Source organism: Rhinolophus ferrumequinum (genome assembly GCF_004115265.2).
Source record: "Rhinolophus ferrumequinum isolate MPI-CBG mRhiFer1 chromosome 13 unlocalized genomic scaffold, mRhiFer1_v1.p Super_scaffold_3, whole genome shotgun sequence".
Classification (NCBI taxonomy): Eukaryota; Metazoa; Chordata; class Mammalia; order Chiroptera; family Rhinolophidae; genus Rhinolophus; species Rhinolophus ferrumequinum.
In genome coordinates, this window is record NW_022680356.1 from 2,800,514 (window position 1) to 2,821,961 (window position 21,448).

At 39.0% G+C, this 21,448-nt stretch overlaps 1 protein-coding gene across 1 annotated transcript in view; it reads left to right on the forward strand.

Annotated features, from left to right (window-relative positions):
* Nucleotides 1–7,495: 7,495 nt before the first annotated feature.
* VWA3B (von Willebrand factor A domain containing 3B) overlaps nt 7,496–21,448 on the forward strand; it is a 149,644-nt gene continuing 135,691 nt past the window's right edge. Inside the window, exon 1 of the mRNA XM_033100927.1 lies at nt 7,496–7,752. Within this exon, the coding sequence (XP_032956818.1) occupies nt 7,560–7,752 (193 nt within the window). The 5' untranslated portion in view covers nt 7,496–7,559. The remainder of the gene's footprint in view (nt 7,753–21,448) is intronic.

Consider the following 21,448-nt stretch of genomic DNA (forward strand, 5'->3'; position numbering starts at 1 on the left):
AATTGTTTTTTTTGAACTCTGGCGGCTTCTGACCGGTAAGCAAACCAGCTGTGGAGTCTCACAGAGTCATTTCAGCTCGATGCTTTTTTGCTCCCTGACTTAGAGGCCTCGGGTGAGTCCTCTCCTGGTGCTGAGCCAATGCCTTTGCATCTGACTCTCTCCAAACTTTATTCAGGAATTGTTTAAAAATTGTGTGTATGTGTGTATGTGTGTGTGTGTGTGTGTGGTGTATGCATTAAAGGCCTATTTGTTTGTCTGTATTGTCTCTGAGTATTTGTTGTGGCACGTGAGCCGGTATTAGACTGTGCAATCTCATTAAGAAAGTGAGAAGTGTGCCACCCAGCTCAGCCTATAACTTGACTCTCTAAGAGTTGGTTATTTCCCTGGAACTGGCTTTTAGCCTCAGGCCTGGTTCTCTGTGATCAGACTGTTCCAGAGTGAGGTGAGCTGAAGCCCTGCAGGTGCTCGAGTTGTGAGCTGTTTCAGGCCTAGTATTAAAAATGAGATCTCTGCTGTCTAAGCCTTCTAAAACTGTCCCTCCAATGCGACACCAGTCGAGTGTATGTTTAAAACCTGTAGGGAGTTTTTGTGCATGTATTTAACTAAGTGGACAGATCTGAGTCAGAGTAATTTAGAAAATCAGTGGCCACTTTGGGGAACTTTTGAGATTTCCAAACTTAATTTTCTTAAAACTAAACTGAATAATAACAGCGCTGTAATTAAGAAAGAGGAATGGAATGCCTATTTTGGGTGGTATTTTTAGGCTTCTAAACAAGGCTATGAATCTAAAGTTGTGCATTTACAAAATAAAGTCTCAAAGTTAACAAGAGCTGCTGAAAATTCAAAAGGAGACAAAAAGGCCCCTGAAACCTTGTGCTCTTCCTCCACAGCACGGCCTTGCCCTTCCCCCACTCCTCCTTTGTCTCCAGCTCCGCCCCCACCACCATCTCCTCTCTGGCTGCTGCCCCCTCCACCTTCAGCTCTGCCCTCAGCAGCGCCTTCTCTTGCATCTTCTCCTCTTTCCGTTTCCTTGGAACTTATCAGTACTTTCCCATTTAAGATTAATCCCTCTGGAGATCCTAATAAACCCCACAGCTCCTCTATCCCCTGGACTAAAGCTGAGTTACGAGCCATTGTAAAGGAATTCCCTCAAGTAACTGATAAGTTTGCTGAGGAATTTGATATTACTATTCAGTCCCATCAGCCTGGGTTTTCTGATTCATATCAGCTAATTAATATGTTAGGTGGTGAAGACCAAGCTTGACATTGGATGAGGGTTGCTGGATGGGAGCATCCTGACAGAGATTCCAATTACTGGGAGGAAGCCAACTTGATTGAAAACTATTATACATTGAGCAGTTCCTAACGCCTTCTCCAGGTCTAATGATTGGAGCAAATTCACGTTTGCTCACAAAGGCCTAATGAATCTGTTCGTGACTATTATAATAGACTTCAGGTAGTTTTTAAGGAAATTTCTGGTCTTCCTTCAGATGTTGACACCACACGTGTAACTTTTAATTCTTTGTTTGTCAACGGCTAAATAAAAACCTCTTTTTCCTGGGTAGGAGATCCAGAAAGGGATGGGGAACTGGAAAATTATTTTGTCCAGTCGACAATACACATGATCTGTAAATTCAAATCAAATGTGTCCAAGTTCAGTACAGTGGTACATCACAACAGTGCTAAAGGTATTCTTATTCCAAATCACTCAACAATCAAAAATGAGGTGAACCGTTCTGTAGCTAGCTGACCTCGAGTCCTTATCAGCTATGTAATACTTCAAAATAACCTAGACATCTGTTCAATTCTGTCTATAATTTAAGTAACTAGTGTTTACCATTAAGAATTTATGCTTACAGGCACATAAACATAATTGACAGAAACATATAGAGTCATCTGCAGTTACTTTGCACGTAAGTGGCAAGTGTCCCAGGGAAGGTGGGATGCATGGGTTGAAGGAGGGGACAGGAATGCCTGGCATGACTACAGAGGCTGTGGGTTTGGCTGTGTGGAGGCTATGTGTTCTGTCTCACCCACGTATCCCAGGAATATTAGTCTGGCAGGTTGTGGACAACAGGGATTAATGTGGCATTGGCAAATGTGGGCGTGGCTGCCCGATTACCTCCCTTCTGAAACAGAATTTTTGGTGAGGTTGGCAGGTGTCATTTGCAAAGCCAATGGTATACAACCAAAAGACTTTATGGAATGATTTGTGATCTGTGATAGAAGCTTTCAGTGCTTTTTAGTTATTAAAGTGTTAAAAGAATGCAGGAAAACTAAATCCCCGTGGATGAAGTAGACTTTTCTGTTGGGGACAGAATTACTCAGTTCCAATATTAACTATGTTTTATTAGATCTTTGACTTAAAAACCTTACAAATAATCTGGCCACTTCCTGAGTTTTAAAATCTAAAACGCAGTTTTATATCTCAATATACTAAAACTTGCCTGTGGGATCTTTTATTAAGGATTTAAAGATGCTTTTCATATGCACAATTTTATTTCCGAGTGACTAAAAAATCACAGGCATGTGTTATTTGGAGCTGTTTGCTTATTTGATAAGGCAAAACTAAAATAAGTGTTGAAAATAAAGCTGAATGAAGAAAATAATGCCCATAGGAATCCTCATTTCTAATAGATAAGAATAATTTTGGTAACTTCAGCCCCTGCTCCAAAATTGCAAATCTGCAAAACTGCAGCTCACTGTGCCTCCTGTCTCAGTTCCACCCTCGCTCCGGCTGAGCGACTTACACCCCCAGCTCTTCAAGCTTTTTGCCTTCAACTGAAATGAAAATCTCTCTTCCCAGTGTTGAGGTGAAAAGTAACCAAAGTAAGTTCTCCGCGGGCTAAAAAGTACCTATAGTAGTTAATGGTAACATTTCCCAGAATGTGCCGCTCGCGCCCGCAACCCTTACCAGAGCCCTTCTGCGTATTTGTTTGTTAAATAATATTCGCCAGCGCAGGGGACCACCCGACCCGACCTGTCCGCCCGCGTAGGGCCCTGGCTTCGGGTCGCAGGTGGTGTGACCCCGCCTGGAACCCTCCTCGGAGCCCCGCCTCCGCGCCCGCCTCCCCCCGGAAACCCCAACTCAAGCCCCAACTCGTGCCCCGCCCCCGGCTCCTGGCCCCGCCCCGGACCCTCCGGCTCGGGGCCCGCGTTCCGTGGGCGGGGCCGGCTGGGGGAGCCGCGCAGTGATTGGCGCTGTCCGAGCAACCGTGGCGCCGCGGTCGCGTACGGGCCGCGCAGCTAGCTGTCGCGTCGCGGAGAAGACCGTCCGCTCCAGTTCTTTGCGCCGAGCGCGGACCCTTCGCGCGCGGGAGTCGCTGCTCATCACCTAGCGGGCTGCGTCCCTCCCCCGCCTCCTCTGGTCGGGCGGCCAGCGGAGCGTGGGAGGGCGGCTGCTGAACCGGAACCGCCTGTCGGCCACCTGACATTAGCCTAGTAAGTGTGGGAGGCGGTCCCCTCCACGCCAGAACTCGGAGGTGCGGAGGGAAATCTTGGAATTACAGTTTCCGAGCTGGACTACCTCTCACAGATGCGGAAGCGGGCCCGGAAAAGCTCGGCGACTTGTCCCGACTGCTTGGTGCCACGGTCAGGCGGGGAAACAGGCACCCGGCCCGCCCACCCCAGGCCCTGCCCACCGAGCCTCACCCCGCAGCCGACGCTCCGCGGTGGGCAGCCAGCTTCCCAGTTCCTTACTGGATCGGAGGCCAGACGCGATAAGGGGAAGGCGACTTGGGCTTTGGAGGGAAAGACCAGGAGAAATTTATTTCTGAGGAACAATCGTAATATAAATAATCTAGAACCGAAAGCCATGTGCTTGGATCAAAGCTTTCTACAGCTTTACGTCTTGGGAAGGCCGCTGGCTCCCTCCCATTCTTCACACGTGTATGGTTTTCACAATCACATCACTTAAGATGAGCCCCATTTTCTTTTGCTCTTTTTATATGTGGGCATAAAACTTAATTAGATTCACTTGCTATTCGGTAGTTTTCATTTCATCTTCTTGGGAGCTCTTGTTTTTGTTTTTGTTTTTCTTTTCAGCAAGGATCTTCCCCCTAAAGCACCCCATTCTCAGATTTTCTTTTCTTGGCCCCATTTTCTCAACCGTGGGACAGTGCATTCCAGTCTCCCTGCCTCAGCCCACATTATCTGAATAGATGCTTACAGCTTAGCAGAAGAATGGGGAGAGCGATTCCAGCGGAGAGTTAGCATCGTACCCACGGGGCTTCCTCCTCTCTTTCTGGAATTATAGTTCAGAACTCACATAAATCACAGGATATATCCACCTGGCCCACACTTCTTTTCCAGAAACTAAAAGGATATAGGAAGTTTTGGGTGTTGATAATAAAGCAGGTGGACATATATGAAATGGTTAAGCTGAATTAATGGTCTCTTAAGTTGTGTATTGTGCCTCAGCCTCCGACCACAGGACCTTAAGCCATGAAGACTTCCACAGGTGCTCAGCTCAGGGCAGCCATGGGGCATCTTGTGGCTGCTCAGCATGGGCAGACCCCAGCAGCACAGGCTGACCGGACAGGGAGTGCTGTCCTAGTTCCTTTGGACTTGTGCCAGGTTAATCTTTCTGGTTTCCCCTAAAACTCTGCCCATCCCTGCCTTCATCAGACTTTGAATCCCCCCCTTTCCCCTTTTATTTATACTTCCTCTTTCTATTTAGGAAATCCCTATTTCCCCAAATTTTGGCCCTTGGAATAGCACTTAGGGCAGTGCTCGGCAGGAATTTGTTGTTAATACTTCTGGGTTCCTCTTTCTCCAATTTGTAATAACCTCAATGAAGAAATCCTGAATAGTAATAGTAATAATAACAAAACATATCCAGAAAAAATACATCTCTGTTTAAAGAGACAGCTATTTCTTGATCTTAGCCTTGTTAATTAGAATTGCTAATCTTTGTCTTGTTTAAAAAATCAGGATTCTCGTATTCGGAGTAATTCAACACCCACACAAAGTACCTGCTGTGTACAAGGCATTGTGCTGAGGACATTCATATAGTTTGTCCCCATGGGCACTGAACTTTCTTTTAATCTAGAGAGAACAACCTGCAGTGTCCAAGGCCACAATGGTGAAGTGTCAAGCAAAGCTAGGGCTTTCCCAGGGGGAGGCTGCAGAAGGTTGGTGACGGGCCTTGAGAGGCTTCATCGAGGTGGCAGATTTGGAATGGCCCTTGGAAGCTAAGGTTCCACACAGCAGCACGGCCGGCCGGAGACCAGCTGGGAGGTGGGAAAGCAGGCAGGCTGTGTGCAGAAGCGTGGCTTGTCAGGCCACTTGGCAGCATTGCTGTGGTAGGCTTCCTTGCTCTGGCACAGTAGCTCTTATCCCATTTAAGTAGGATGATTCCTTGTTTCTGTTTTATTTTTTGAGGCCCTTCCTCTGTTTCCTTCCTTGTTTTCTCTGGATAAGTTCCACTCCCCATTTGCTTTCATTTCCAACAATACAGGTAGCCTCAGGCTAAAAACCCCTAAGAGTAAAGATCTGAATCAGAGTGACTCATACAGGTTCTCTGATCCTGTAGAGCCAACCAGACTTTTTTTTTAAAGTCTTGTGAGTGAAAGGGACTGGGACATGCGCCTTAGCACCTTAGCTGGACAGTTCAGTTGCCTTGCAGTAATCCTGGGAGTTAGAGTACGCAGGTGGTGCTACCACGGTAGAGAGGAATTCACCTCAAGTATGGAATGGACCTACACAGAGTTTTCATTCTAAACTTTCCCACTGCTGCGTGATGCTCTCCCAATTCTGTTGTAATATTCTCATCAGACTGAGCTCTGGTAGAAAGAAGGCAAGATCTTCCCCAATAATATGAGTTTGTGTACCTTTGGAATTCAACATACATGGGCAATACAAAATCACATAAACCTTACAATGGAAATCATGATCCTTGAAAACTTTAAAATGATGACCCCAGGAAGCTTATGCTCTGACTTCAGTGAAGAGCCAGAAGCCCTAAGAGAAAGCAATCCATCTGGAACGTAGTGTGTCCCTAGGCTTGTACCACAGGACCAGGCTGGAGGGGTGTTAGAATGCTTGCAGAGTGGTTAAGGAATGGCTTTGACTTCTGCTTCTGCCACTTACTGGCTGTGGGTCCTGAATAACTTCTTTAAATTCTTGAAGCTTCTGATTCTTCAAATGTAAGTGGGGTGTTAACAGTGCGTGATGGGTATGGCTATGAAGAATTCATGAGACACCACATATTAAAAGCTAATCCCCGTGCTTGGCCAACAAATGGAAGTTGCTGCAGTTGTTTTTATTATAATAAAGGCCAACAGAACATTCTGTGTTCTAGATTCTAGAGCTGGATGACCTGTTTGGAATCTCAGGTACTCCCCTACCTGCTGTGAAATCATGGGCAAGTTCATTAGCTACTCTCAGTTTTGGTTTTCTCATCTGTAAAATGGGAATAATAGTAGTGCTACCTACCTCATAAGGTTATTACAAGGATTAAATATATACTATACAGTTAAATAAATGTTTGCTAATAATAATCCTTCTAACATCTCTTTATAAAATCTCCCTAGCTTGGGTCAAACTGATTTCTGTGTTTGTCATAACACCGAGACTTGCAAGAAATACAGAATTTTAAAAATGGGAAAAGGGAATATTTCCACTGTTGAAAAGTTTTACAGCCCAGGGAACTCATTTATATGCATCACACACTCTGGCTGCAGAGGCAGGAGAGCGTTCTCCTCTTGCCCCAGGTGGTCAGACTCTGCCTGATGTTGCGGTGAGTGAGTAGCACTTGAAACTAAAAAAAAAAAAAAAAGGATTGCATTACAGCTGGGCCACTCCTCTCCTGGGTACACTGGCTGTATTTAGGCAGGTCTAGGTAAGTTTAATATGTTACGTATTGTCTTGAGTCTGGTTGGCCCCAGAACAACTGGTTACATGAGCCAGAATGTTTAAGTTCAACTTGAAAGTTCCAGAAGAGAAAACATTTGGAAGGTGAGTCCGTGTCTCCTAGCTGGTTTGGTTCCCACCTGTCCCTGCTTCCCAGTTGGCCCCTCCACCTGCAGAACAGGTGTGTTTCCTCTCAGGGTTTAACCTCTTTGTTCTCTTTGGAAGCAAAAGGTCAGATGTGATGTGTAATGAAGGTTCAGGGGTGATTATTTGTTTCCCCAAATGGAAGAGCTTTGTATTTTTCTGATTATAAAAGTAAATCCTCTTTTAGAAATGTTTAAATAATGCAAAAATGTAAGCAGCATAGAAAGGCAGAAACCACACGCTGCTCCCACACACGGAAATATACTGTAAATCTGTCGGCAGCTGTCTGTCTAGATGTCTTTCTGTGTGTGTATGGGTGTCTATCTATGGATATTGAATATTATGGATACTTTCTGGCAATATGTGTGTATATCTTCTTTGCCAACAAATATTCATCTGTATTATAATTTTTAACTGATAGCTAGAACTCCACTTCAGGATGTACTGTAATTCATATTAAACCAATCGTCTGTCGATGTTACATTGTTTCCAGGGTTTCAGGAAGTCTGAGTTTGACAATTGCCCTTACAGGAGGTCCCTGGGACTTAGAGCCTAACTCAGAGATGGATTTGCCGGGCTCATCTGCCATCTCTGAGCAGCAGCTGGAGGAGCAAGAGGCACCGAGAAACACCAGAGATGACGTGGCCTTGCAGAGTCTCATCTCATCCAAGGAATGGCTCCGACTGCATGGGCTGAAGAGCAACAAATTGACCTTGAAACAGATTTTGTCACAAATTGGATTCCCACACTGTGAAGGTAGAGTATGCACAGAGCAGACCCAGCCAGCATGCTGCCCGGTAGCCTCTGTGGAGGCTGTGTCCATTCTGAAGGTCCCTCAAAACCCACAAGTCCCTGAGTTTATTTTGATGTCACATCCTTAGCAGTAAAAAAATGTTTGCACCCCAATATATGTACGAGGTCTGACAATTAAGTTCGCAAACTCACCCTAGAGAAAGTGCTACATACCTCATTGCTGAATAGCACTATGGTCACCTTCGAAATACTCCCCTTGGGAAGCTTAGTCCATCCTTCAAAGCAATTTTGGAACTCTTTTTCTGGAATGGCCATCAGAGCTGTCAGCGTATACCCTTGATGTCCTGAATGTCATCAAAATATCTCCCTTTCAATATTTCCTTGATCTTCGGGTAAAGAAAGAAGTCGGGAGCCAGATCAGGTGAGTAGGGAGAGTGTTCCAATACAGCTTTGTTTACTGGCTAATAACTCCCTCACAGACAGTGCTGTGTGAGCTGGTACACTGTTGTGATGCAAGAGCCATAAATTGTTGGTGAAAAGGTCAGGTCATTTTTGTCTAACTTTTCCACGCAGCGTTTTCAGCACTTTCAAATAGTAAACTTGGTGAACTGTTTGTCCAGTTGGTACAAATTCATAATGAATAATCCCTCTGCTATCAAAAATGGTTAGCAACATTGTTGCAACAAGTTCGTGAAATTAATTGTCTGACCTTGTATATTACATAGATGTACAATTGTCAATCCACACATTAAATAGTAGTTGTGCTTAATTCGTTCTTTCTTTTTTGAAAGATGAAATAGAAGTTATTTGTATTTATCCTCTTGGGTGTACAACCCCCTTTGGAGGTCACTGATGAAAACCATAGCTGTGTGTAGTTTCAGGGAGAACACGCTGTTTTGCCATGGCCTTCCTTATGTTGCAGTCCAACCTTTTCTCTAAATGCATTGATTGGAGTGCTGGTTCTCAGTTCCCAGGAGTACTGCCCTCCAACAGGGGCATGGAAATGTGTGCAATGTGTTCGATTTTAAATGACTGACTTGGGTTGCTCCTGAAATATAATGCAGGACCTGGGGGCCAGGACCCTGAGTGTATTGCAGCCCACTCAGTAGCGGTCCTGCCCAACATGTCAGAAACACCCCACCTGAGGAGCTTGCCTTCAGTCAGGACAATTTTCATCTCTAGGGTTTTTCTCAGTAATTCTGAACTGGCCAATTAGTTAATTAGTCAGTTAAACAAATACCTGCTTAGTACCCTTTAATACCATGTTTTTCAAATTTTTCACCCATTCCCGTGGCAGCTTTGTCCATCTTGGTAATAAGGACAGTCTAGGGGATGTGTTTCTTATAGACTGATCTGGAAGCCCATTCTGACAGCAAGGTCTTGCTCGTGACAACTCAGCCTGTGCTTTCTTATTTTTCTTTCCACAGGGGCTAGCACAGCCCTGTACCACCTAGTATTTTTGAGAGTCTGGGTCTGTGGGAGTCCTACATAAGGAAACTGAAAGCAATTTTGTCTCATATTTCAAATAATTAGAATTCAGTCATTAATATTCACAAAACAACAATTCTTTATATTTTGTCAAAGATTTTTCCATCTAAGATCATAAGGATATTTATCTCTGATTTTCTTGTAATTTCCTTGTCTGGTTTGGGCATCAGGATTATGCGGACCTCATAAAATGCTTTGGAAGTATTTCCTCCTCCCCATCTATGCTGTGATGTTGTTTTAAGTGATTGGCACTATTTCTTCTTTAAATGTTTGATAGAACTCAGTGAAACTTAGCCTGGAGTTTTGTTTGTAGGAAAAGTAAGAAATTCCATTTCGGTAATAAACGTAAAGCTATTCAGATTTTCGGTTTCATTATGCTAGCTTTGGAAAGATGTGTTTTTCAAGGAGTTTGTCCATTTCATCAGTTTCCTAAGATACTGGCAAAACATTGTTCATAATATTCCCTTAACATTTTAAGTGCTTTATTTTTTATTTAATTAAATTTAGTGGGGTGACATTGGTTAAAAAAATTATATAGCTTTCAACTGTACAATTCTATCATACACCATCTGTATGTCACACTGTGTGTTCACCTCCCAGAGTCAGTCCTTTAATCACCATATATTTGACCCCTTTCACCCTCTTCAGTATCCACTCCGCCCCCCTTTCCCTCTGATAACCACTATACTGTTGTCCGTGTCTATGAGCATTTGTTGCTTTCAGTTTTATGTCCCACATATAAGTGAAATCATATGGTTCTCAACGTTTTCCACCTGACTTATTTCGTTCAGCATGTTAACCTCGAGATTCATCCATGTTGTGGCAAATGGCAGGATTTCATCTTATTCTTAGTAGTATAGTGTTCCCTCATATATATGTACCACATCTTTATGCAGTTGTCCATCAAAGGACACTTAGGTTGTTACTATATCTTGGCTACCATGAATAATGCTACAATGAACATAGGGGCACATATATTTTTACGAACATATGTTTTCAAATTTTTGGGTGGATACCCAGAAGAGGGATTGCTGGTTCATATGGTAATTCTATTCAGAATAGAATTCCCTTAACATTTTGTAATGCCTATAAAATCTGTAGTGATATCCCTCTTTTATTCCTGATATTGATGTTTTTTGTTTCTGTCACTTTTTCTTGATAAGTCTTGTTATGGGTATATCATAACTCTATTCAAAGTACCAAATTTTGGGTTTGTTGATTTTTTTTCAATTCTTTGTTTTGTATTTCATTGACTTAGTTGATCTTTATTTTTTTATTTCCTTCTACTTACTTTGAGTTTAATTTGCATTTATTTTTCCAGCTTTTAAGGTAGAAACTTAGATAATTGATTTTAAGTCTTTTTTACTTTTCTAATGTATTCATTTAAAATTATAAGTATTCCTCCAAGCATTGCTTTAGCTAAATCCCAAAAATGTCGGTAGGTAGTGTTTTCATTATGATTGAGTTCAAATAGTTTCTTTTTTCTCATATAACTTTTTCTTTGACTCATGTTTTTTAAGAAATGTGTTGTTTAACTTCCAAATATTTTAGGACTTTTAAAGATATCTTGTTTTTGTTGGATTTCTAATTTAATTCTGTTGAAGTTAGAGAACATAAAATTTTAGCCTTTTGAAATTTACTGAGATTTGTTTTATGATCCAGCACATACCTTGGCAAACATTTAATACGCTCTTGAAAAGAATGTGTATTATGCAGTGTTTAGATAATAACAGTGGTATCTCGGTTTTCGAACATCTCCATTGACGAACATTTTGGTTTATGAATGCTGTAAACCCAGAAGTAAATGCTTCGGTTTTCGAACACGACTCAGAAGTCGAACATGTCACATGGCTTCCGCTGAGTGTGAGACCCTGAGGCCTAGCTGTCGGCTGTTTTTGAACATTTCAGAACTCGTGGATTACGTTCGAAAACCGAGGTACCACTGTATTTATAAATGTTAATTAGGCCAAAATGGTTGATAATATGATAGAGATATTCTGTATCTTTAGTGACTTTTTTTGTCTACTGGATTTGTCCATTTCTCCCTTTAGTTCTGCCAGCTTTGTTCATGTAGTTTGAAGCTCTAAATGCATGCACATTTAGGATTGTCATATCTTTACAGATGGTGATGAATTGACAAATTTTAATAATTTTGAAATGTCCATCTTTATTTCAGATGGTCCTTGTTTTGACATTTATTTTGTCTGATATCAATATAACCACCGCAGCTTTCTTATGCTGGGGGAAAATGGGTGAAAGGTCCATGGGATATGTCTATACTATCTTTGCAACTTTCTGTGAATCTGTCGTTATTTCAGAATAAAAAATACCAGTCAATCATCCAAAACAGAGAAGATGAAATAAAGACAATGTCAGATAAAAACTGAGGAAATCTGTCACCAACAGACCTGTACTACAGGAAATGCTTAAAAGAAACTCTTTAGAAAAATATACAAGATGGAACGTCAAATCTTACAGGAAGGAAGGATATTTTAAATAGTAAACATGTGGATTTTAAAGTGCTGTTTTTCCCACTCAGTTTCTTCTTTCTCGACATTATTTTATATTAATTTCAGGTGTACAGCATAGTGGTTAGACATTTGTATAATTTAAGAAGTGAGGGGTGGATGGGTGGCTCAGTTGGTTAGAGCGCGAGCTCTGGACAACGGGGCTGCCAGTTCGATTCCCACATGCGCCAGCGAGCTGCACCCTCCGCAACTAGAATGAAGTCAATGAGCTGCCGCTCAGCTTCTGGGTGGCCAGATGGCTCAGCTGGTTGGAGCGCGTCCTCTCAACCACAAGGTTGTGGGTTCGACTCCTCGACTCCCACAAGGGATGGTGGGCTGCGCCCCCTGCAACTAACAACGGCAACTGGACCTGGAGCTGAGCTGCGCCCTCCACAGCTCAGATTGAAAAGACAACAACTTGACTTGGAAAATTCCCAGAAGTATACACTATTCCTCAATAAAGTCCTGTTAAAAAAAAAAAGTGATTCCCCTGACTAGTCTAGTACCTACCTGGCACTATACATAGTTATTAACCATAGCATGGACTATAGTCCCTGCGCTTTACTTTGCATCCCCAGGACTATTTTGTAACTATCAATTTGTATTTCTTAATCCCTTCACCTTTTTCACCCTGTCCCCCAAACCTCCTCCCATCTATCACCCTGATAAATCTAGTGCCCATCTGACACCATAACATAGTTATTGTAATATTATTGATTATATTCCTTCTGCTATATCCTACATCCCCATGACTGCTTTGTGACAACAAATTTGTACTTCTTAATCCCATCCAGTTTTTCACCCACCCCTTAACCTCCCTCCCACCTGGCAACCATCAAAATGTTCTTTATATCTATGAATGTGTTTCTGTTTTGTTTGTTCTGTTTTGTTTTCTTTAGCTTCCACATATAAGTGAAATCTCATTGCATCTATCTTTCTCTGTCAGACACTCCACTCAGCACAATACCCTCCAGGTCCATCAATGCCACCACAGATGGCAAGAACCCATTCCCTTCCATGACTTAGTAATACAATGTCTTTATCCATTCATCCATCAGTAGACACCTAGGCTGCCTCCATATTATGACTATTGTAAACAATGCTGCAATGAACATATGGACGCACACATTCCCTCGAAGTAGTGTTTTGGGTTTCTTTGGGTAAATACCCAGAAGTCAGATTACAGGGTCCTTCTTTGTCTCTTGTTATAGCCTTTTTTTTTTTAAATTTATTGGTGTGACAATTGTTAGTAAAATTACATAGATTTCAGGTGTACAATTCTGTATTACATCATCTATAAATCGCATTGTGTGTTCACTACCCAGAGTCAGTTCTCCTTCCATCACCATATATTTGATCCCCCTTACCCTCTGGTAACCACTAAACTATTGTCTGTGTCTATGAGTTTTTCTTATTTGTTTGTCTTGTTCTTTTGTTGTTTTTGGTTTATATACCACATATCAGTGAAATCATATGGTACTCTGCTTTTTCTGTTTGACTTATTTCGCTTAGCATCATACTCTCAAGATCCATCCATGTTGTCACAAATGTTCCTATATCATCTTTTCTTACCGCCGGATAGTATTCCATTGTGTATATATACCACAACTTCTTTATCCATTCATCTATCAAAAGACATTTTGGTTGTTTCCATGTCTTGGCCACCGTAAACAAAGCTACAATGAACATTGGAGCAAACGTGTCTTTATGGATAAATGTTTTCAGATTTTTTGGGTAGATACCCAGGAGAGGGATTGCTGGGTCATATGGTAATTCTATTCGTGATTTTTTGAGGAACCTCCACACTGCCTTCCATAGCAGCTGCACCAGTCTGCATTCCCACCAACAGTGTATGAGGGTTCCTTTTTCTCCACAGCCTCCCAAACACTTGTTACTATTTGTCTTGTTGATGATAACCATTCTGACTGGGGTGAGGTGATATCTCATTGTGGTTTTCATTTGCATTTCTCTGATGATTAGTGATGTTGAGCATTTTTTCAGATGTCTATTTGCCCTTTGTATGTCCTCTTTGGAGAAATGTCTCTTCAGGTCCTCTGCCCATTTTTCAATTGGGTTGTTTGTTTTTTTGCTGTTGAGTTGCATGAGTTCCTTGTATATTTTGGATATTAGCCCCTTATCTGAGGCACTGTTTGCAAAAATCTTCTCCCATTCAGTTGGTTGCCTCTTTATTTTGTCAGTGGTTTCTTTTGCTGTGCAGAAGCTTTTAAGTTTCATATAGTCCCATTCGTTTATTTTAGCTTTTATTTCCATTGCCTTTGGAGTCAAATTCATAAAATGCTCTTTGAACCCAAGGTCCATAAGTTTAGTACCTATGTTTTCTTCCATGCAATTTATTGTGTCAGGTCTTATGCTTAAGTCTTTGATCCATTTTGAATTAATTTTGGTACATGGTGACAGATAGCAGTCCAGTTTCATTCTTTTGCACGTGGCTTTGCAATTCTCCCAGCACCATTTATTGAATTGGCTGTCTTTCCTCCATTGTATGTTTTTAGCTTCTTTGTCAAAAATTATCTGTCCATATTTATGTGGTTTTATTTCTGGGCTCTCAATTCTATTCCGTTGGTCTATGTGTCTGTTTTTCTGCCAATACCATGCTGTTTTGATTATTGTTGCCCTGTAGTACAAGCTAAAGTCAGGGAGTGTGATACCTCCAGCATTGTTCTTTTTTCTTAAGATTGCTTTGGCTGTCCGGGGTCTTTTGTGGTTCCAAACAAATCTGATGATTTTTTGTTCTATTTCTTTAAAAAATGCCATTGGGATTTTGATGGGGATTGCATTAAATCTGTATGTTGCTTTGGGTAATATGGCCATTTTAACTATGTTGATTCTTCCAATCCATGAGCAGCGAATGTCTTACCATTTCTTTGTGCCTTCTTCAATTTCTTTCAAAAATGTTTTTTAGTTTTCAGCATATAGGTCCTTCACATCCTTGGTTAAGTTTATTCCTAGGTATTTTATTCTTTTTGCTGCAGTTGCAAAAGGAATTGTTTTTTTGTATTTCTTTTTCTGAGATTTCATTGTTAGTATATAGGAATGCAATGGACTTTGGTACGTTGATTTTGTAGCCAGCAACTTTACTGTATTCGTATTTGATTGTTTCTAATAGCTTTTTGGTGGAGTCTTTAGGGTTTTCTATATATAGCATCATGTCATCTGCAAAGAGTGATAATTTAACTTCTTCATTCCCAATGTGGATGCCTTTTATTTCTTTCTCTTGCCTGATTGCTCTGGCAAGGACTTCCAACACTATGTTGAAAAGCAGAAGTGATAGGGGACAGCCCTGTCGTGTTCCTGAACGTAGAGCAAAGGGCTTCAGTTTTTCACCATTAATTATGAGATTAGCTGAGGGCTTGTCATATATGGCCTTTATTATGTTAAGGTATTTTCCTTCTATACCTATTTTATTAAGTGTTTTAATCATAAATGGATGTTGTATCTTGTCAAATGCTTTTTCTGCATCAATTGATATAATCATATGATTTTTATCCTTTATTTTGTTTATGTGATTTGTTGATGGATTTGTGGATGTTGAACCATCCTTGTGCCCCTGGGATGAACCCCACTTGGTCGTGATGAATGATATTTTTAATGCATTGTTGTATTCGATTTGCTAGAATTTTGTTTAGGATTTTTTTTATCTATAGCCTTTGTTTTAAAATCTATTTTGTCTGGTATAAGTATTGCTACCCCAGCGGTTCCCCCTCCCCCCCATTTCTATTTAACCCGTGATCAATCTGAGTTCATTTCTGTGTAAGGTTCATTTTTTTGACTGGATATTGCTCTAGCACCTTTTATTTAAAAGACCATCCTTCCTCTTTTGTGTTGCTTTTGCATTTTTGTTAATTAATTGGTTGTACTTGTGTGGGATTATTTCTGTGTTCTCTGTCTTGTTCTGGGTCTATGTGTCTATCTCTCCACTGATACCATACAGTCTTGATCACCAGGACTAGTAGATAATATCTTGAAATTGGTTGACTGCTTCCTCCTATTTTATTTTCCCAATTGTTTTAGTTACTCTAGTTCCTTTGCCTTTTCATATAAATTTTAAAATAATCATGTCTATGTCTACAAAAATATTGCTGGGATTTTGATAGGAATTGCATTTAACCTGTATTTCAATTTAAGGAGAATTGACATCTTTACTATGTTGAGTCTTCCAGTCCATGAATACGGAATATCTGTATCCACTTATTTACGTCTTTGATTTCCTTTATCAGCCCTCTTGTAATTTTCAGTATACAAGTCTTGCACATGCTTTGTTAGATTTACATTAAGTATTTCATTTTCTGAGAAATTTTAAATCACATGTTGGTTTCCACATGCTCATTGCTAGCATATAGAAATATGGTTGGTTTTCTTTTTTTTTTTTTTAAGATTTTTTTTTTTTTTAAGATTTTTTTTTTTTTTTGGTGGGGGAAAGGGAACAGGACTTTACTGGAGAACAGTGTGTACTTCAGGACTTTTTTCCAAGTCGAGTTGTTGTCCTTTCAATCTTAGTTGTGGAGGGTGCTGTTCAGCTTCAAGTTGTCCTTTCGGTCTTAGTTGTGGAGGGCGCAGCTCAGCTCCAGGTCCAGTTGCTGTTGCTAGTTGCAGGGGGCGCAGCCCACCATCCCTTGCGGGAGTTGAACCGGCAACCTTGTGGTTGAGAGCCCACTGGCCCATGTGGGAATGGAACAGGCAGCCTTCGGAGTTAGGAGCATGGAGCTCTAACCACCTGAGCCACCGGGCCGGCCCCCATGGTTGGTTTTCTTAATGTTGATCTTCTATCCTGTGACCTTACTGAACTCATTATCTCTAGGAGGTTTGTTTATTTGTTTGTTTGTTTGTTGTTGTTGAGTCCTTGGGATTTGTAGGTAGACCATGATATCATCTCCAAATAGGGAAAGTTTTCATTCTTTCTTTCTGATCTACATGCCTTGTATTTCCTTGACTTGCCTTGTGATGTCCAGAACTTCTAGTACTATGTTGAATAGCAGTGGTGAAAGTAGACATCCGTATTTCATTTTAGATCTTAGGGAAAAGCTTCCACTCTTTCACCATTATCTATGATGTAGGTTTTTTGTAGATTTAAAAAAGAAAAAGAGATCAAGTTAAGGAAGTTTCCCTCTATTCCTTGTTTTCTGAGAGATTTTATTTATTTTTACTTTTTATTTTGTTTTACCATGAATGGGTGTTGAATTTTGTGAAATGCTTTTTCTGTGTCAGTTTAAAGGATCATGTGATTTTTCTTACCTAGCCTATTAATTTGGTTGATTATATTGATGGGGTTTGCATATTGAAACAGCCTTTCATTCTGGAATAAACACCACTTGGTCATGTTGTATAATCTTTATATTGCTTAATTCTATTTGCTAATATAATGTTAAGGATTTTTGCATTTGTATTGATGAAGGACTTTGGTGTGTAGTTTTCTCTCTCTCTCTTTTTTTTTTAAATACTGCCCTTGTCTGATTTTGGTATCAGGGTAATACTGGCTTTATAGAATGAGTTGGGAAGTGTTTCCTTATCTTCTGTTTTCTGGAAAATAACACATAGAATGTTAATTCTTTTTTGTATGTTTGATAGAATTTTCCAGAGAACCTATGCAGGGCTGGAGATTTCTTTTTTTGAGAAATTTTTAATTACGAATTCATTTCCTTAATAGATGTAGGACATTTAAATGATCTATTTCATATTGAGTGAGTTATGATAGTTTGTTTTTTGAGGAATTGATTCATTTCTTCTAAGGTGTCTAAGTTATGTGTGTAGAGTTGTTTGTAGTATTCCATTGTTCTTTTGATGTCTGCAGGGTCCTTAATGATATTCCGTTTCATTCACGATATCAGTAATTCGTGTCTTCTCCCTTTTTATCTTTGTCAGTCTTGCTAGGGGTTGGTCAATTTTCTTGATCTTATTTAAATACCAGCTTTTTCTCAAAAAATTACAATTAAATAAATGCAATTAATAAAACCATAAATAAATAAATACCAGCTTTTTATTTAATTAATTTTCTCTCTTGTTTTTCTGTGTTCAATTTCACTGATTTCTCCTTTGATGTTTATTATTTATTTCCTTCTGCTTGCTTTGGATTTATTTTGCTCTTCTTTTTTCTAGTTTTTGTAGGTGGCAGCTTAGACTGTTGATTTGAGACTTTTCATTTCTTCTTATGTGAGAATTTAGCACTATAAATTTTCCTCTTGGTATTGCTTGAGCTGTGTCTTTCAAATTTTTATATACTGTGTTATGATTTTTATTCAGTTTAAAGTATTTTTTATTTCTGTTGAGATTTCCTCTTTAACCCATGGATTTTTTTGAAAACATGGTATTTAGTTTGGAGATTCTCTTATCTTTTTCTTATGGATTTCTAGTTTGTTTCCATTGTGGATAGAGAACATACTCTGGTTTTAGTTATTTTAAATTTTTTGAGGTTTGTTTTGTAGCCATGATATGGTTGTCTTGGTATATATTTTGTGGGTACTTGAAAAGAATATGTACTCTTTTGTTGTTGTGTAGAGTTTTATATAAGTGTCAGTTACAACCTGTTTGTTGACGGTGTTGTTAAAGTATCCTTGGTGATTTTCTGTTTAGTTATTCTATGAATTGTTGAGAGAGTGGTATTGAAACCTCCAACTATTATTGTGGGTTTGTCTATTTCTGCTTTTAGTTTCATCAGTTTTTGCTTCACATATTTTGCAGCTCTGTTGTTTGGCTCATACACACCTAGGATTGCTATGTCTACCTGGTGGATTGACACTTTGATAATTATATGATGATGTCCAGCTCTGTCCCTAGTAATATTCTTTGTTCTGTAGTTAACTTTTGTGATATTGACATAGTCAATCTGCTTTCTTTTTATTAGTACTTATATGACTTTTTACTTTTAATTTATATATATCATTATATTTGAAGCAATTTTCTTGTAGATAGCATGGTAGTTGGGTCATTTTAAAAATCCTCTTTGCCAATCTCTTTTAATTGTTGTATTTTAATTGTTGTGTTTAGACTACTTATATTGAATGTAATTATTGATAATGTTAGGCTTTGTCTGACATTTTATTTTTTGTTTTCTGATTATTTTTCTGTTTTCCATTTATTTTCTTTTTCCTAGCTTTCCTTACATTTGGGTTACATTTTTCAGAATTCTGTATTTATTTATCTGTTGTAATTTTTAGTATATTTCTCCATATAGTTTTTTTAGTGGTTGTGCTAGATATTACATTATAAATATATAACTTACTAAAGTCTATTGGTGTCAACATTTTACTAGTTTGAGTGAAGAGTGGAAACTTTATTTTCCTTTATCTTTACTCTCCTCATTTATAAAATAAGTTATTATTTTCTTTTCATACTTTGAAAATGACATTAGACTGTGCTATTATTTTTGATTCAACTGTCAGACATAATTTAGAAAACTCCAGAAGAGAAAGTCTATTGTATTTACCTGTCTTTGTGCTTACTATGTTGTTTCTGCCTAATGTTTCAAGTTCCTTCTTTTATTATTTCCTTTCTGTTTCTAAACTTCCTTTATTCATTATTTAAAAGTAGCTCTGTTGGCAACAAACTTTTTTAGTTTCTTTATCTGACAATGTCTTTATTTCTCCTTCATTCCCGAACAATAATATTAACATATTTAGGATTTGGGGTTGACACGTCTTTTCTTTCAGTACTTCAAAAACATTGTGCCCCTTCCTCCTGACCGCCATAATTTCTGATGAGAAAAATCACTGTCATTAGAACTGACTACATACCACTACTATGAAAATGTTTTTACACTGATACTTCTTCATTTAATTCATTATATCTTCACAAACTTTCATATCATGTCCTCATTTTTAATCTATAATAAGAATTTGTGTATTTTACATCTATTGATATCTACCATATTGGAAGTTAAAAATAAAAACTTTAAAAAATATTAATTCATTTAAAAGTAACAAACTGTTAAAATAATGTTTTTAAGAAAAATAAGTATATTTTCTAAAATGAAAACTTTAGTAAGAGTGGCATTGTTTTACATTTTTGCAAATCTCTTTAATTTCTGTCTCAATAGAAAACACTTAGATTATCATCTCTACTTTTTAAAATAACAGCTTTATTGAGATGTGATTCACATACTATGCCATTTACCCATTTAAAGTATACAATTCAACATTTTAAGTATACTCATAAATATGTGCAACTATCACCACAGTCAACTTTAGAACATTTTCATCACCTCGGAAAGAAGACCTGTACTCCTTAGCTATCCAGCCTACCCCTCAACCGCCAGCCCAAAGCAGTCTGCTTTCTATAGATTTGCTTTTTCTGGACATTTCATATAAATAGAATCATATAGTACAAGTAACCCTCGTATAACATGGCACTTGTATAACACAGTTTCGCTCTAACAGGGTTCGAGAATTGGGGAAAACCCTCGTACAACATGGCACCCTAGAACACGCTTTCATTCTAACACGGTTTGAGAATTAGAGAAATCCCTGAACAACACGGAGTGTAATAAGAGTTTTTAAGAGCAAAAAATATCTCATTTGAGATTAGGGAAATACCCAAATAACACGGAATGTAATAAAAGCTTTTAAGAGCAAAAGATACCTCATTTGAAATTTTTCATTCGAGCTTGGATGTTGTATCGGATTTGACTGCAGCATTTTAAAATTTATTAGAATTTTAAATTCATTTTGTTCGTGGACTGTTAAGTTCAGAGGGTGAAGGTATCTTGTCAAAAGGAAAACGCCCTCGGTTAATGGTGCTTAGTAGTGATGATGAAGAAAACTATTTAATACATATTAATATGTTACACTTTTGGTGAAAGTTGCTTTAATAAAGATATTTCTCTTAATTATAAACATATAATAGTATGTTTTTTTAAATTTTGGAACTTAACCCCCTTTTTTGTACTAGTTCTTTGTTTAGTATAACATGGATTCACATAACACGGCATTTTTTAGGAACCTAACAGCCGTGTTATATGGGGGTTACCTATATGTGGTCTTTTGTGTCTGGCTTCTTTCACTTAACATATTTTTAAGTGTCATCCATGTTGTAGTGTGTACCAGTACTTTACTCCTTTTTATGGCCAAGTATTATTAGGAGGTGAATTGTATGGACATATTACAGTTTGTATTTATTAGTTGGTGGGTGGAGAGCTGATTCTTATTTTAGCAGGCTGTTAATTTGGTTGGACTCAAACTCCAAACTCTGGCCCCTCTACTAAATAAATGCAAATCTCACCAACTTCCTTCTTTCAAGGATTAATGCCATTCCAGTTTCTGCCTGTTCTTGATTGTTCACTAGTCCTTTGAAGTAACTATTTTTATGTTTTGTCCAGAGTTTATAATTTTTTCTGTGTGAGGGTTAGCCAATAAAATCTACTCCACCATTCTTGGATGTAGAAATTACTATGCCTCACATTTTACTTAGCCGTGCAGTTTATAGAGTCTTCCGTAGGATCATCTTCTTCAATCCTAAAAAAAAACAAAACCAAAAAACTCTCTCTCCTCACTTCACAAAAACGTCTTAGGTAAGGAACGTGTTGCTGGTGATTTGAAGTTGCTTTCTCAATGTCTGTGCAGAAGTTGAACTTTTGGAAGTGGATATTTTAGAGTTTTAGAGGTTTATTGAGTGAGGTTATTGCTGATGGAATTCAAGTATTCATTCTTTACCTTCATTATGAACACTGAACTTCGAGTCTTATAAATTTTATC